Here is an 18076-nt window from a genome sequence, read left to right on the forward strand (position 1 = left end):
CATTTTGCCCACCTTTCATAAATTACAAGTTTACTTTTTCTAACTGAAAATCTCTGGAATCTTGAAATGACATACACACTGTGTGTTAGTGTAAGCTTGCTTACGAGGGTTAGCCAGTCAGTATACATTTCTTGGGAGAAGAGACATGGTCTTTGCAAAGAGACCCAATAAACGCCAACTGTTTGGCTTACCAACAGTGATGCTATCTCCTTTGAAGCTAATATTATTCGTATAGAATAAATAATGACTTCTTGATAGATACCCTGAGTTTTCACACTGTTATATTAATTTCATCTCTTTGACCTTAGATATCTCCTGACAAGAAAAAAAATCAGGGAATTATACTGATCAAAACTGCCAGGCCAGGGTAACAAAAGTGCTCTCTGCACACATTCAGTTGAAAGGGACAGGACTTCTTCTGTGCTTGTTTTCTTGCACTATCACTTTTATGCACAGTCAGAATGACTTGGCTTCTTGGACAAGCCAGACTAATAAATCCTTCATTTCTCTTTGAAAATGTACAAACAAATGCAGAGCCAGAGAAAAGATGGCAATTTAAATCCGTTCGCATCACAGACCACCAACATGTCCAAGCCTCTGTAATCAGTTCCCACCCCGTTCGAATCACCTCTTCCTGATGTCCTTCCATCACTGCCTGACAGATCTGTTCAAGCTCTTGCTGATCCTGGATTAGTTCAAGTTTCTTTTCTTTAACAATTTGAAGTGGGGTCTTCCCCTCCCCCTTCCACAATTCCTCAAACACCTGCAGCATCAAAAAAGGTAGAGGAGGGGAGTCAGTGTCTGTTGCATACACACTTCCCACTCCAGTAATGTGTGAGTGAATTTAGTCAGAAAAAAAGCAAAGGATTAACATTTATGTGATGGACAAACTTTCCCAGGCAGCTCTGTGGACACACCTCAATCTTCACTTGCTAGTGCCTCTCCGGAGCAAAACCTGCCCACCCCAAGAGCACCAGGATGAGATCAAGCAACTCCGTTTAATTTATGATCTGAACACAGTTTAAAGTCAAGTGCAATAATCCACAGCATCACCACATCCCCTCCCTTTATTTTGAAGCACAATATGCATGTCACATAGCTTTGCAACAGTGATGCTCTTTGTGCCCCTACTGTAGGATTGCTGTACAAGAAGATGGTGCAGTAATCCCTTGTTGTTCATACAAGTGTTGCTAAAAGAAATTACAACATGCATGGTCAGCAGAGAATGCCACCTCAGAGAATTGACAATTAGACAACTATTGTGCCTATTCCGATTCCAGGTAACTCATTTCATTTACAGACCATGATCACCACAGGAGGGAGCGAGTGAGAATGCTTAATAGAAAATAGAAGATGAATATTGCAAATCAGAATCCATGTGGCAGCCCTATCCCATCCATATCTCACCTCCAGGAATAGCTGGGTGAACCTAAGCTTCTGGAATAATTACTAGCTCATGTGAATGTGTTTCCCTACTTTGTAGCAGGGCTATCACCATGGAATAAACTTGCAGAAGAGAGCATTTATAAAAAAGCAATTTCCTTGGGCAGTCATTTTCTGTTCTTATTTCAGTGATGGGGGATGTGAGAGAGAAAGCCCTTATTAAAACAGCTGCTTCTGCTTGCTCCTGCCCTGAAGACATAATTGTATGTTCGGGCCATCCCAGCGTGCCAGGATGGAAATGAATTCCAAGTCAAAAATGCAGCACTACAAATTTGCTGTGGGATCAAGAGGAGGCTGGGGCGAGGAGCCCTAATTTAAAGCCATTTTCAATAATTAGCAGTGCAGCAAGGTGGTTTATGAAAAACAAAATAAATAGAATGACATTTTAATCCTCGCATTGATTTTTCTCCAATATGAAAGCCATTCAGCATGAAACGATGCGACAGTTGTGGCAGGTACTTTAAGAACCCTGCATTGATACTACATACTCCAAGCCAGGTGCGACTCAAATTTGCCTCCTATGCCCCAACCCCTCCTTCTCCCCCCAATAGAATCGTATCATTTTTGTTTTGCCACAGGCCTTGAGAGAACAACAGCAAAGTTGTCCTGTGAAGCCACACTGCAGGTCTCGTGTTTTCCTTGTGAAAGGGAGAAGGGCAGAAAAGACAGATCAAATGATTAAAATTACTGATATCCAATCAGAGTTACAACCACCATAAGTGTTAAATCTGTAAAACACAGTTTAATCTGTTCCTATCTAAAACTCAAGATGCCTCTCCTTCCAGTTCATTCCCTAGCACCACTACAGAGTCACCTCGAATATCCTAGGAAAAAAATTCAGCTGACCCATGGCCAGACGCTGGGCTTGTCCACTTCACCAACTATTCTGAGAGCTCACTTAAGGGACCCACAGTTGCTTCCTCCCCGCTATCAGCAGGTGCTCAGTCCTCCCCAAGGGAGCAGATGGGAAGCTTTCTGGAAGGTAATTCTCCCTGAGCTCCCCTGAGGCATTGTGACTCCATGTCACACCTCATGGAAGTGCAACTTGCAATTTGCACAAGCTAGCTCAGAGAAAAACTCCCCAGAGATCTTGCTCAAAATAGAAACTAACCAATGAAGAACCCACATCTTTCTAAGAAAAGGGCAGAAACTGATTTTAGGTTTAGCATGTACCATACCTGAAATTCTTAAACCGTGGTCCTTTCCCAGGGAAGGAGGAGGGCACTGAAGCAATACACACAATACAAACAGACACACACACAAAACTACTAACAAAACCCTCTACTCCAAGCAGAATTAGCAAGAGAAGCCCGTTGAGTGGTCTACCTTAGGTCAGGGCTAGGGAAGTTTGAGAATCAGGGAGTAATAACTGGTTCCCCTGACAGCCATCTCCTATGTTAAGCATATCTTGGCGCAGAGAGATTTTGCCCATTATACACTATCTTAGGGGGACCAGGGAGAGACTGGATTTACTCTTGTAAATATACACAGCAAGCTATGTCGGTTTGGGTTTTGTAGCTTTAAAAAGTATCCTACTGCTTGAGTACAATATTGGCTCCCTCTATGGAGTACGTGGACACAAATCCTCCTTGGGCTATTTCTGAAAGTCAAGGAGGGAGAAGCTAATTATATTGGTTAGTCCATTATAAGGGGAACCTTAGTGTAATATATTATAGTAGTATTCAGAGGTTAAACAGAAAGCATTTTATTCATGGAGGCATGATCAAAACACTTCAATGCAGAAGTGCAGTTCTACTCCATTTACTTTTTCTTGGGCTCTTGTAGTCTTTTCTTGGCCAGACAGAATCAGCTGCAAGGGTTTAAGAGCCCCTTCCCCCTCATCCACCCGAATCTACATTGTTATAAACATACACAGCTGAGAGACCAATACTATTCGAACATGGTTTCCTATTAGATTGATATTAGTGTTTATAGAAAAAGCTAGACAGATTTGACAGGCCAAAAATCTGGCCTCATCCCACTCCATTTTTTTCTTTTTTTAAATGTTGTTCTAGCCTAGATAAGAGTCTAGTCTAAAAACAGTGTAAAATAATTTTAATTCATCCACACTCACTGGTCAAACCAGGCTATAAACTGGCTGAAAAAGAACAAGACTTAATGATAAAGTCTCCAATGCCAAAATGCAATTCTCAGTCTTACTTTCGTTCCTGAAATCCCAATAGTGGCAACTATAGACTCTAGCCGAGGTTTGGTTCAGACTATTGCCAGGTCCTGCCAGCTCTAGCTACATATGCCTAGCACCAAACCATTGGTCAGAATGATTTAGTAACAGCTTGCATGTCTTGCATCCACACAAGTGTCATTCTAAGCATTTTACAACTGTTGACTGTGCAAGCTGGTCGTGACACCTGGGAAAAGGTTTTCAGTTGAAACAAGTCTGCAACCGCTTGTTCCATGTATGGGTACAAATACTGCAGCTACACCATTCTGGCCCATCCTGTTTCCATTCCTCCTCCCAAAATGCACTGTCTTTGTGTTTGCAAATTATCCAAAAGCCTATGCTACTAACAAGTGCTGTGCCCTTTGGATCAGGTGCTCCAGATTCCCCAGGCTGCGCTGGTACAACCATGACTGTAAAAGGGTCCTGTTCAACTTAGGTTCATACCCTGTGCTCACCTCCCCGGTATCTGCTGTATGTAGAAGTGCCAAATGGTTCTGTCACAAAGTATTGTTGTGCAGATGAGCTAAACCATTGTGCAATCAATTCTGTACAATCCATGTGCCTGCAATGGTAGCGCTGATTAGCGTCCATACTATTTTTGAAGATCAGTTTGGTTTGTGTGCTATAATTACATAACACAGCACTGTACAGCAGTGTCTCTTCTTTGACATGCGAGTTCTATTGCCTTGTACAACAGAGAATGAGCACAGACCTTTTAAAAATTTAAACTGTTGGCACTTCCTGCAGTACAAGCATATGCATATGCATGACTATTTGCTCATCCCATCAAACCCTTCCATCTTTTCTTGCTGGATCTGTCTTCACTACTGCAGTTAATTCCTCCCACCCATCTCAAATGCTGCAGAGTGAGAGTGTGTGTGTGTGAGTGAGAGAGAGAGAGATCCAATATCTCTGCCTACTGCAGAAAACTGTTATAAACATTTGTTATTCTTCTGACATCTAGGCAACCAAAATACTTTTCTAAATGTGGCAAGGTTTGATAGCATCACTCAGTGATGGGCAAACAGTATAGTTATTACTCTGGGTCCGAATTCAGATCATAGAGCACAATGCATACAAGGAGCTAGTAATTAAGCAGGAGATGCAATCTCTCTGAAATTCCTCATTTTATAACCTGTCAAAACCGCCTTTGTATAAATAAATTAAAATGCAAAAAGCTCCATTAAAACAACGTTAACTTTCTGACTTAAACACCACAACAAGGAAACAACTAAAAATAAACTCTGAAGGTTCTCTTCAAAGTTTCAGGCACCAGGCTGATGGGTGCTCTCAAAAACCACGTAAACAGAATTTTTGTATACCCACATGCACTAAGTATTCTCAGTGTTTTCTGCCTGTTACAAGCTTTTATTATTTTAAGACCATTTCCAGCCACCATGAGCAACCACAATTTTGACTGGCTTAATTACGAACTGAGACGTCTCAGCTCCACCAAAAACGAGGCCAATTTAATTTAACTTTAAGCACCCAGACTTAGAACTCTTGTCCTCTTTATAACAATTTTTTGATGCAAAGACAAACATGCAGAAGTGAATAGACATTAATTTCATTCCAAATCTGTAGCTACAGTGAAACAATAGGTGGAAGGAATATGCAAACACCTGCCCTTGTTGATCTTTAACCCTGGACATTAACCCTGGAACCTCATTATGTGAGTTAAGTGTCTTAATTTCACTGTTGACTATTTTAGAATAAAAAACACTAGCTAGTGTATTTATCCAGTGGCGTTTGTTTAATATTCTACAGATATAAACTTACAAGGTTTAAAGAGACAAATAGTTATTATATTATCATAGGACCTAAAACGTGATAGGTGCTCTGCATTCAAACAAAAGTCACAGTGCCCCACACAGTTTTACTGTTTATTTTTTAAAGTATGATCAAATATATTGTGACAGGGTCAGGCCAGATGGCTACAGGAGAGCGATAGAAGGCAGATATATTAGCCCCAGGTTAAGTAGGTCCCTTTTCCCTGGGTAAGGTAACAGGGAAGGTTCCAGAACAATCAGGAACTTTCTGGAAACAATTAAGGCAGACAGGCTGATTAGAAGACCTGCAACCAATCAAGAAGCTGCAGAATCAATTAAGACAAGCAGGCTAATCAGGGCACTTGGGTTTAAAAAGGAGCTCACTTCAGTTTGTGGTATGCGTGCGAGGAGCTGGGAGCAAGAGGCGCAAGACGCTGAGAGTGAGAAGGCATACTACTGGAAGACTGAGAAGTACAAGCATTACCAGAGGAGGAAGGTCCTGTGGTGAGAATAAAGAAGGTGTTTGGGAGGAGGCCATGGGGAAGTAGCCCAGGGAGTTGTAGCTGTCACACAGCTGTTACAGGAGCCACTGTAGACAGCTGCAATCCATAGGGCCCTGGGCTGGAACCCAGAGTAGAGGGCAGGCCCGGGTTCCTCCCATCCCCCCAACTCCCTACTTGATACTGGAGGAATTGACCTGGACCGTGGGTTCCACCAGAGGGGAAGGTCTCTGGCCTGTTCCCCGATCCACTAGGTGGATCAGCAGAGACTGAGGGAATTGTTGTTCTTCCTTTTCCCCATGCTGGCCAGTGATGAGGTTAACTAAGTGAATGGCAGATTTGAGCCACGGAAGTGGCCAAACTGGGGGCTGCCGTGAACCTCTGAGGAGAGCAAATCCGCCAATAAGCGCAGGACCAACCAAGGCAGAGGAGGAACTTTGTCACAATATATATACAGATATATTTTTTCTTCACTACAGGATTTAACTGGAGTTGAAAGAAAATTTACAGGGGATTAGAAAACCACAAGTGAAGATCTTGAAGGGGAATGAAAGATCTTAAGTTTTTTTAACAAACATAAAATGGTGAAAAAATAAATTTTATAAAATGATTCAAAAATGTACTCAACATGTTAGAATTTTGGAGTGTATGTCTAAAAAAATATCCAGTAGCTTTTCCAGAAAGATCAGCAGAAGCCGAGGCAATTTTTTTTGCAGATTTCCAGTAACCTCACAAAAATGCTCACTGTTGTCAAATGTGACACAAACACCTTCCTCTGCTCTGCCAAGAGTGTCAGCATTCAGTAGCCATTTGTTAAATTTTTCAGATAGGCACCTTAATCCTTTCTCCCACACTTCTGAATATGCATGAGAAAGACTTGCTGTAAACGACTGCAGAGTCACTTCACTAGTGTCCTAAAATCCCTCCTTTCAACTCACTTCCCCCATGAAGCCTAAAAAAGACTTGATAATGGTTAGGCAGCTGGGGGTGCTGTGACCACTGTCTACCATTCTAACTGGCATTGTCACATTGTTACCTTGTGCTCCCCATGTTTTTTGTCTTGTACTTAAGTTGTAAGCATCTTGGGGCCAGGACTGTCTCTTTGTTATATGTTTGCTCGATGCCTAGCACAGTGGGCTCACATCCATGATTGGCATCCAGAGGCACTACCTCAATACAAATTAATTATTAGGATTATTTATAATAGTGGTCATTAACATATTCCCTGATGTCAAATGGATTGTTAGCACAGTTTCTTAGATCCCATCTTCGTTTTGGGAGACTGGCCTAAATAAGCCATTATTTGAAAAAAAAGAGGGGGGAAATAGTTGGCTCTATCTTGAGTGCCTGGCTAAGATGCAGCAAAGAGTGTCATTGGCTTATCAAAAGGGCAAGTCATCCTCCTTCAGTCTCACAAGGCACTTGACACAAATTTATCTTTATCAATAAACCCAGCTGTGTTTTGCCCTTTGCCATTCAGTGGGATGTGTGACCTCTTACAGCTGCAGCTCCTATTCAAATTATTAAGAACTATGAAGCAGCAAGTTCCCCGAGCATCACCACCAGAGACTGGACCAAGCCACTAAAACATGGATGTCAATTCTAACCTTCCTAAAGCGCAGCAGTGTTCAGAATTTGGGATTTGATTATAGGGATTACTGGTCAGTGGCGTCAAATCCAAATTTCCCAAAATTCAGGCATGTTTGGCTTTGTTAGGGATTTGTTTCAGGCCTCACTCTACTATTTAACCCTGAATTTTATATACATCCCACCTCCAGTAGAAGTTTGACATATTTCATGCTTTAAATATAAAATGATTATACTGACACCATGGAAGTCATATGGATTCCAGATGGAGATTTACTAGGAAAATGAAGTTAGTAGTGGCAGTTTCAAAGGCACAGTAGGTCCAAAACAAACTCACTTGTTTGGCTGCTGAAGAAGAAATTGCGCCTCTCTCTAGAAGGTTTAGAAGGTCAGCCAGGAGGAGAGAACTGACTGGACTAAATTAAAAAAAATTAAGGTGGGGTGAGAGCTCTCAAAAAAACCAAACAAACAAAAAAACCACCACACACAGCGTAATCTTTACATCTCTACATGGTGCCTGGTCATTTGTATAAGTGACATACAGTCATTTAAACAAAGATTAAATGTTATTACTGAAAGCAAACTAGTTACCTTGTCTCCTAGTGGTACACTATGTCAATACAACTTTTAAAAATGTAATTGTATTTTTGGTCAGCTGAGTAGGTTTAGCCATTTTAATAAGATAACAATGGAAACCCATGGATTACAAGCAGTAGCGATTAAAGATTTCCCGTCTCTGGAGGGTATGGAATAGACTTGGTTCACCAAGAACCATATAGGCCTAGGCTTCCAAAAGAAGTGGTGGCTATTGGGAACTCTGTTGTCCACCCACCATGGAGTTACATTGCACTAAACTAGGATACCGTGCTGGTGTTAGAGGATACTATTCATAATTGTTTGTATGGCCATGGGAAAACGGATGTTTCTGTTTGATCAACTCAATATAATCAGAAAGCTTCACCTTTCCTTGACTGTAAGGTTGTGTTGTTTTAAATAACCAAGCATATCATTTAGAATCCAGCCAATCACTTTCTTTGGATTCATCTGGGTCTGTCTCACTACATTTTGAAAGAATTCCATTAATCCATCTTCATTCTGTTAAGAAAAAGAATTAAATGGGTCAATGACAGAAAGGTACAAAAAATAATATTTTAGGTACATCACATATGTGTAGGGTGACCAGATGTCCCGATTTTATAGGGACAGTCCCCATTTTGGGGTCTTTTTCTTATATAGGCTCCTATTACTCCCCACCCTCTGTCCCGATTTTTCACACTTGCTGTCTGTTCACCCTACATATGTGTATTCAGAGTGTCCTGGTCCTCCCTCATTCCCAGATAAACCTGATCTGTGCACTCATTGCAAGATCTTGGCAACCTCTAGTAACTCCAGTAAGGCAATAGTGCAATCTACACTAGGAGATGCTCTATGAAAAGAATACATAAGTATAGCTGTCAGCCCATCTGCCAGGTTGATAAGATTGTATATTTAATGTAGTTTCTATCTTTCATTAATCCTTCCCTGAAATTAGTGTACAGGGAGAAGCTGCTTCACCCAAGGCAGGTGTTGAGAGTTCTCTTGTTCCGTTCTAGTCTTCCTACCCTCTGGTGAAATGAGCTGTCAAAGAACATGCTATGTTTACCAAGGAATGGTTTTCTGAAGCCACCTAGAAATATTTAATGCTCGAACTTGCAGACACATTTCAGATTGCTGGAATAAGATGGACTTGTTTCTATCCTTGGGTGATTTGGATGGGTCAGACCAGAAGAAGCAGAATTTTTATTGTTCTAGTTTTTTCAAGTCAACTCTGATGAAGGCCCTCAGTGTTGGAAATTTATTGCATTGGGGGACACAGATTCAATTTTAAAGTGTACAAGAAATCTGAGATTGTTTTTAGTAAAAGAGATACGGCAGGATCTGATGGATGCTGTGATGTTTGTCACTTGGAGAATGATCCCTCAGTAACTGTAGCACGTAACTCAAAAGACCTCCAAGAGACTGTGGATATTGTGGGCACTCTTACTTATCAAGGGAAGAACCCAAATTCAGTTGTGCTACTGGACTTTGAATACAAGTTAAAAGTAAAATTATTAATTTAATTGATCCCTTACTAAATACTGTAATTTTTCTAATTGCCCTCAGGACTCATTATTCCAAATACAGGCGTAGAATATTAAGTCTTAAAATGACAAGATAACTAAACAGATAATATTACCTTGGAAGTTCAGTCAGGAAAAAGTGAGTAAATATTAATGCCCCTTCTTAGCAAATACTGTGGGCCTTTACAACCACATTTTTAACATGGGTGGAGCAGGTATGCCCAAAAAATGCTCATACAGGATACATTCAACCAAATTGCCAGACCCACATTTACTAGATTTTCAAATGGAAATGCACATATTTGCAACCACTCCATTGTGCTTTTTTTTGAAAATCTGCCTAGTATCGTCTTTACCAGTACAAGTCTCTGATGAGTGAAACAAAGCGTGTGCTTTATTAAAATAAAACTTGAACCAAATTGAATCAGTGTGACATGAATGGAATATTTTCCTTATTGTTCCTGCAATCTGTTATATGATAGAAAAGACTTGATCAGCCTTTGATTTCCAACCATCCTTACTACCCTACTGTTGGAAGTTAGTTTGGACCAGTTGTGCATTCTGATCAACTTTCCTAGAACCAAATTCACTAACATGGAATACCAAAATCATCTTGTGACTCATATTAGGAATATTTATCTGAGAAGATGTTTGTCAGCCTATGGAACATCTTATGCAGGCAGTTTTGCTATTGAGCTCTTATACACTGGATACCGACACTGAGAACAATTTTCTCCAAAATCCTAGCTCTCACCCCTCGCTATTCAATATAAGATAGTTAGTTTTCACCACAATTTCCAGTTTTCTTAACTGCATTTAGTAAGTACTTCTGCATTTCTATCAGCTTAAAAAGATTAGCATAAATTGAGATAAAAATTCCCAGATACAAGAGAAGATTAAACACATTTTTAATGTTACTGTAGCATATACAACGAATATAAAATGCTGCATAAGTATCAGGCTAAAAAACAAGGTGTAATTCAAATAATGGAAAATACTGGCAGAGAAGGTATCCGTAACAAACATTTACACTTTAAAGCAAATATCTCCTTACTGCCAGTTACTGGATAACATACCAAAGGATATTTTGGATCTTTACCTACCTCCTAGAAGCCATTTAACTGGTCATATACTGACAGCAGTACTCAGCACTTACTTAACACACCCATATTTTAGAATGGTAGGGTACTTTAGACATGTCAGTAACTTATATTAGAGTGAGCACAGATACTAGAGGGAGCTGGTAGAGGAAGAGAATGAATGATCATATAGGTCTTTTCCATCTGTAACTTCTATACCTCAATGACTCTGAGCTCTGGATGTCAACATGCTTTTTTTATTATTTTATGGCAGCACATTAACTCCAAAGTCCCACGTCAATAAATAAGCAAAACAAACAAAACCCAAACAAACAAAAACCCACCAGGAAGAAAGCCAAAATGTTAACCACCACCCATGGCCAAAGCCTCAGCAGGTGCAATTAATTCCAGGTGCAATATTTGCAGGCCTATTGGTTTGGAGAGATTGAACTTGCATGCACAAGTTGAGTAACTGAACACTTAGCTGCTCAGATGGCATGACCAACTGCCTACATGCATGTGTAAATGTGGGATTTTGTCTGAGTAAAATGTGCTCCTACAAATACTCCCAGTTAATTATTGCAATTATAAAAATCTGCTGAAAATTTGGCAATACATGTTTAAGAAACCACAGAAATAAGGAGATTCAAAGTGAAGGATGTCCTTCCATTTCAGTTCATCCTGTTGAACTTAGGTCCTGCAGGAGCTACAATCTTCCACACTGGAGCACATACAAGTAGTTACTGCAATACCTTCGTACAATGGTGAGCTAAGAAATTAATGTTCATTTTGAAGTCTGATATTTTAACAGAATTTTTGTGCATAATGTTCACACTAACAAGTTGGGGTAGAGTACAGATTCTGCATTTTGAAGGCATCCCTCTACCACTGCCATTTATTTAATGAATACTCTTGAGCACTGTAACTTGAAAGACTGTTTCTTAGATTTGTGCATCTGGCCTTATCAGCCACCTATGGTAGTTCTGAGTTAGGCTTAAAACAGCAATGGAAACATAATTTTCAGGTGAATTAAGGTTAACTATTCACCCAGTGAGTCAAATAAGTGAATTTGTACAAAGAATAAACATGCTGCCATCCTAATCTACACTAAAAGGAGAAAGACCCAGAATGCAGACGTGACCTCCCCACCCTTCATTTATTGAAGAAAAACTACTTTCAATGCAGCAGTATTTGTACATCTTTCTCACAAGCAGCAATCCAAAATCTTCTTCAGAATTAAGTTATAAAGAACAAATTGCAAAAGGAGAGAAATTAAGAGGCAAAAGGAAGGAAAAATATGTTTTCAAGTGAGATCTGCAAAGTGAAGGAGAGTTGACAAAGAGCTAGCAATTACATATGGCTGGAGCTGCAGAGGAGAAGACTCTTGCATCATCACTGATGAGACTATGTAATAGAAAAGAGGGGAAAGGATTAGCTAAAAAAGGATCACTGAGGTGAAATGGAGGAGGGTCCATTTACTGCCTTCGATCAAAGCATATTTGTTTTCATAAATGAGAATTTTTACTGAGGTGAAGTTACTTATAGATGTATGGAGAGAAACACTGGCTGCAAAGCACTTTAACATCATTAATCAACATCTCTCAACTGCTACCTTCACAGCCACAAGACTTCTACATGACTTATGACTGAGGAAAACTTGTGACTCACTGGTAAGATGCAACATCAGTAAGGTAAGAACCTTCCTAGCCACTTTCTTCTCAAGAGATTTCTGTAAAATTTGATTTAAATACTGACACACAAAGTCATCACTGCTGGATCAATTCAAAAAGGATTGAAAGAGCACAAGGATGCTGTAATTTGTTTTCAAGAGACTGGATGGTCTTTAGATGGCTTCCAGAGGTTTCCAGATTTTAAACAATCTGTTCATTTGCATCCACAACCTCCTCACCTCCTTATCAACTGCATTTTTGGGGCAAAGTTTTCACCATGTTCGATATTGTACATTTTTTACAAAAACAATGGTCATTTATTATTTTGTTAAGCATGGACAATGCACTTGGCCCTGTTCCAGACACAAAGACAAAACAATACCTGCTGTGAAGATCATGCACTTATGGACAAGACTTAGTTTGTCAGCAAAAAGTTGGACACTTGCAGCATTGTTAATGAGTCCACTTTGAGAGAGATGAGATCATCATTCACTAGCAACTTGTTAGCTCCCTATTTGTTCAGGAATCACTTCTCACAGAAACAAACTGCACATGTTATTTCTGAGCCTGGTTGAAGGATTTGGCACGGAGGTACAATTTAAGAGAGCTGTTAGACACATTTCCAAATTTAAAAATCCATGGCAGCTGACAGCTGGTTAATATGACATTTTACAGTGCGTCTTCTCTAAACACTGAAACGTTGAAGTTTCTTGGCTTATTTTAGCACTCGATCAATAGACGTACCAATAAGGCGAAACTATGTTCAGGCAGAATCCCATACTGTTCAACAAGCTTCACTCTCTTCACACTGGGGAGATCAGGAAGCCTCTCCCGAATCCAATCAATATTCACCACTTGCTGATGGTTCATATTAGCAGGCAACGATTTAGTATCGTACAGAATCAATGGAGGGAGGTTTGGCTCTGGCATGAACCTGGGGAGAATGAAGAGAGACGAATTTGGGGTTATTTTTTAGTCAAGACAATCCTCAGCATCTCAACAACAGGCTGTAAAATTTGTGTGCAAAAGTTAATGTTCCTCTGGAAATGATATTACTGGATTTAACTGACCAAGATACTGAAACTTCACAGCTCAGTATGTTACTGTCAAATAGGGAAAAAAATCAGTCCACAGCCACTATTTTCACTCTGCTTATCTGTCACTGTTTGCCAAACAAACAACCAGCAATAGAAAAAGGGTAATTTAAAAAATTTGACACCCAAAATATTAAGTGTCGATGCAGTCCATTGCTCTTGTTGGTGTGCATGAATTGTGATTCTGACCAGCAAGGCGGTATGGATTGGACAGGAGAGAAGCATATTGACAGCCAGCTGCCAGGAGTTCTCTGTGCAGGTTGCAACCTCTCTCATATTAACCTGAGGAGTGCTGATAAAACCGCATGCTGTGTTAAAAGCAAAATTACCATGCTCAGCAGGATGTCATAGTAAATAAAACTGAGTGACAACATCAAAGAACAAAGGATCTCAAAGAGAACGCTAATTCAAGCCATCAGAAAAGCACTGAGAGTCAAACAGCAACTTTATACTGACATGAACAAATGATGGACTGATAAATCTCAAAACATAAAAAAAAATTGTTTTCACCTTTGAGACACACCCTTTGAGCCTATTGAACTTAAAAAGAAATCATGTTTAATGTGTTGGATTTAGATTCGGCGTTTAGTGCACACAAATAAGTTCACAAAATACACGAACAATGAAATTTAAAACTTGATGATATGAGTTTTGTCCGTCTTTAGCTGAAATAGCTTGGACTCTCTTCCTACCCACATTTGCCTGAATATTTTCTTACAGTTGTTATACATATTAGCCATGTTAAATAAGGATCTGGCCTGACACTAACATATTAGAGAATTAATTCATGAAACAGACTTTTTTTTTTTTTAGCTAACACCCGTGCACTCAGAAACAAAGGCTAACCAGGCTGTCGTATTAGCCCCCAGCTGCCCAAGCACACTAGCTGCCAAAAAGTAAAAATCCATTCTGTCCAAATAATACCTACTGCTGTATTTCCACAAATGCTCATCTGTAAACTTCTAAATATAGGGCGGAATTTTTAAAAGTGCTCTGCCTTGGTCTAATTCTGCTCTCTCACTGAAGTCAATAGCAACACATCCATTGCCTTTCATGGGAGAAGAGATAAGCCATCATGCTATACGAGGCCCCATAATCTGAATATTTGTAATTTTCCTCAGTAAATGCTTAAAAAGAAGAAGTGACTTCACTGAGCTCAAAACATGCCTTAAAATAAACTAATGGTTATTATGCCACTACACAATCACCCTGTAGCATATGAACTGAGCCCACCAACAATCCAACTCAAATATGTAGTAACATCCCCAATGATTTCAGCAGGGATAGATAGGCTGGAGCCCAAAATCTGAATTGCTGTGAAAAGGACCTGATTTTGAGAGGTATCCAGTGTCCTCGACTCTCACTGAAGTTAACGGAGGATGAGGGCATTCAAGAGGTGAACTAGGCTTTTAGTTCCTGAATAAAAGTTAACTTTAGAAATAAAATGATCGTCATTACCGGTAATCCTGTTTTCCTTCTTTATCTCTCATTGGTATCGTACACCTAAAATAAGACAACACGGATAAAATATTAAATATAATGGGTTTTACTCTTTCTCCAGTCATACTGGTACCTCTGCATAACTAGTTTTGTTGCAAATAACTTCACACCATGGAGCTCAAGAAAGCTTCATTAAGCTTGTTCAAGGCAAATGTGTGTCTTAGTATGCAGTCCAATTCTACCCCCTACACAACCCAATGTAGAGTTTATCATTTTCTCCCAATATTACAAATATTTAACTTTAGTGCTACATGGCAAAGAAACAAAACCACATGTCAAGGCTAATTCCCCACTTTGGCACTTCGAGTGCAGAAGGTGGGGGCCCGCAAGGATTCTAAAAATTAATACTGGCCACTCCAGGCTTGTATTAAACACCCAAGGTTACAGCTTTTTTCTGACCTTGGATTGGTAGATGCTGCCACCACCCAAGTGCAGAACCCCTTTGAGAGCCCAGGAAGGCACACTTGAGAATTCCTTCCTGTGGGGTACCCTCAAGCCCTTTCACGCCCCCCTCCAGGGAAGAGCTAAGAAAGAAAAAAAAAAAGGAAATCAGCTGTTGCCACCAGCTAATTAAACAACGTGCACAAACCTGTTAAGACACAAAAATCCAATTCTGTTCTTTAAAAAAGTAAATTTTATTAATAAAAAAAGGAAAACTACATCTGGAAACTCAGGGTATTGCTAGATTTTAAAAGAGCAACTACAAGGATTAAGCACCAAGAATAGCTTTCTTGAGGTCCAGCTTAAAGGTTACAAGCAAAACAAAAGCACCTGGGGTTAGCACAGAGGAATCCACAGTCAGAACGAAATAAAAGGGATAAACCTAATCTTCTCTTCCTAGAAATTTCCTGATCTACTTACATGTCTGCGGTTTTAAATTAGTCGTTTCTAGGTAGGATATTGATGATTTTTCATATCTGGCCCAAGCATCTTACAGCATGGCTGCTGCCCTGTCCGCCTCTCCCCGGGAGAACAGCAAAAGACAGACAAAAGAGGAGTCTTTTTTCAATTTTAAAAAGTTCTAGCCTTCCCATTGGCTCTTTTGGCCAGGTGCCCACTCACTTCCTTTTACCTATGCATAGCAGTGAGACTTTTTAACCCTTTACAGGTAGAGGAATTAAAGAACAGCTACTAAGAGGGATTTTATAGCTGCTGGCTGGCCGGCTGGGTGTCCATAAAAGGGAGTTACCCCCACCCCCTTCATTTTTCACACCACAAAAAGGGGAGAGTAAAGAAAATACATCAGGTGGTCCTGATGCTATAGCACCAGAAACATATAGGGCCCAATCTTACAGCCTTTCACAGGCTAAAGTCCCACTGCACTCCAGTGGAAGTTTTGTCTGGCTTAAAATAAGTTTACCTGGATCCTGCTATTGTTAAATAATTTCAATAGCTTGCTACATGCAAGAGAGCAGTACATGGCCCTGGGGAAGCGATGGAATGGTCTAGTGTATAGGATATGGGCCCGGCAGTCAGGGTTCTATTCCCAGCTCTGCCACTGAACTGTTGTGTGACTTCACTGTTCTGTACCTGTTCCCCCTCCCACGCTTAACCTGTCTTGTCTATTTAAATTGAAAGCTTTTCAAAGAAGGGACTGTGCCTAGCACAACGGGCATCAGTTGAGGCCTTTAGGCATTATTGTAATACAATTAATGCCTGTGACGGGACCACACTCCTGAATGGTAATTCAAACAAACAGAAATGGAGAGAGGACATTTTAACACCAGTGACCATCTCACTAGGAAGCATTAGAACTCCCAAGATGCTATTTCAAATACCTCTCTAAAATATTAACTCACCCAAGTTTGTAATCAAAGGCTCTGGTTTCATTCATAACGGTTTGTCCATTTTCAAGTTCCTTGATTTGCCTCTGGATTTCATAGTCTGACAAAAAAAATTTCAGCTGAGTTACACTGCACCCACTGCATTTTTATACCGCCCATACTGCATGCTTCACTGCCAGGCAGTAAATGGAAAGATTATTTGAACCTTACTGAAACCAAAAGCAATCTATTAGGGATGCAATTACTGGCAAAACTGACCTCTCTCTGGCACTCTTGTGTACACATTTGGTTCCTGCGGCAGGGAGGGCTGGGGGGTTGGTCCCCCCCCCATACACACACCACAGCCAGTTCCAGACACTCCAGACTTCAGCTAAACTGTACAGCCAAAGCAGTTTTCCCATCATCACATCAGGGGTTGAGTGGAGGCTCTCCATCCAATCTCCCTGCATTTTTTCTTGGGAGATGTGTTGTTTCTCCTTTCCTGCCCATACCCATACCGCAGCTGCACACTGTTTGCGCGTCACACACACCAGACACCGTGCCCTGGGAAAGCAATCAACTTCATCTGAGGACACAGAGCTGCTGTATTGCTAACATCTATCAAAGCAGAACATGCTAAATACTGAATCATTCACTTTACTCTCCTTGAAGACAGAGGGTCACTTCACAATAAAACTGCCAGCCAATGTGGCTGACATACCTACGGTATCCTGTACTGAAACCTATTACATTTTGTGATACTTGGTTCTGTCACCTAGATGAAAAGTATCTACAGCAGTTCAATAAAGGAGCAAATAACATTTACCTATTGCTCTTGCCAGGAATCGTGCACTGTTGATATTCTTCACTTCAGTCCTTACTCCGTAAGCTTCTCCGGGGTGATGAACAGATACATTGGCATCCACTCTCAGTTGACCCTCTGTAAAAGGAAACATCATCAGAGTAGATCACCTTGGCATATGTTAATAAGCAGCATGTTACGTACAGGATGTTTATACTGTAAAAGATCTGAGGTCAGGAAGAGATCAGCTGCCTTATAACAGCTTCCTATTTATGGTTCTATTTTAAATCTCCATCTTCAATCACTGAATTTTCTGAGAATACTACCTTTTGGAATGGAATGACATGATTCTTCTCAAAGACACCTGTACAGTGTAAGTGCACGGGCTTAAAACAATACTCCTTAAAAACATAGTCCTTAAAACCATACTCTAGGAGAGAGGTTATGTCCTGTAAAGGGAGGACAGAACTAGGGTAAATCACCTAAAAGACCAGCAATTAACAACAAAAACAAAAAAGCAGGCTGCAAGATTCCAGTTTTTATTTTTCTGCCCTGACAAAAGTGTGTGAAAACACCCCCTGAAATGAC

At 40.3% G+C, this 18076-nt stretch overlaps 1 protein-coding gene across 3 annotated transcripts in view; it reads right to left on the reverse strand.

The window, feature by feature from the left end:
- GATB (glutamyl-tRNA amidotransferase subunit B) overlaps positions 1-18076 on the reverse strand; it is a 63442-nt gene that overhangs the window by 2251 nt on the left and 43115 nt on the right. For 2 of the 3 annotated variants that reach the window (XM_007071252.4, XM_037897392.2), the window contains 7 exons: positions 17513-17626; positions 16723-16807; positions 14882-14926; positions 13074-13263; positions 8443-8576; positions 7819-7897; positions 629-763 (listed from right to left, as the gene is read on the reverse strand). In XM_007071252.4, the coding sequence (XP_007071314.2) occupies positions 629-763; positions 7819-7897; positions 8443-8576; positions 13074-13263; positions 14882-14926; positions 16723-16807; positions 17513-17626 (782 nt within the window). The remainder of the gene's footprint in view (positions 1-628; positions 764-7818; positions 7898-8442; positions 8577-13073; positions 13264-14881; positions 14927-16722; positions 16808-17512; positions 17627-18076) is intronic. The other variant, XM_037897391.2, reaches the window with a different exon arrangement.

The sequence above is a fragment of the Chelonia mydas genome, chromosome 4 (assembly GCF_015237465.2).
Source record: "Chelonia mydas isolate rCheMyd1 chromosome 4, rCheMyd1.pri.v2, whole genome shotgun sequence".
In the NCBI taxonomy this organism is placed as follows: Eukaryota; Metazoa; Chordata; order Testudines; family Cheloniidae; genus Chelonia; species Chelonia mydas.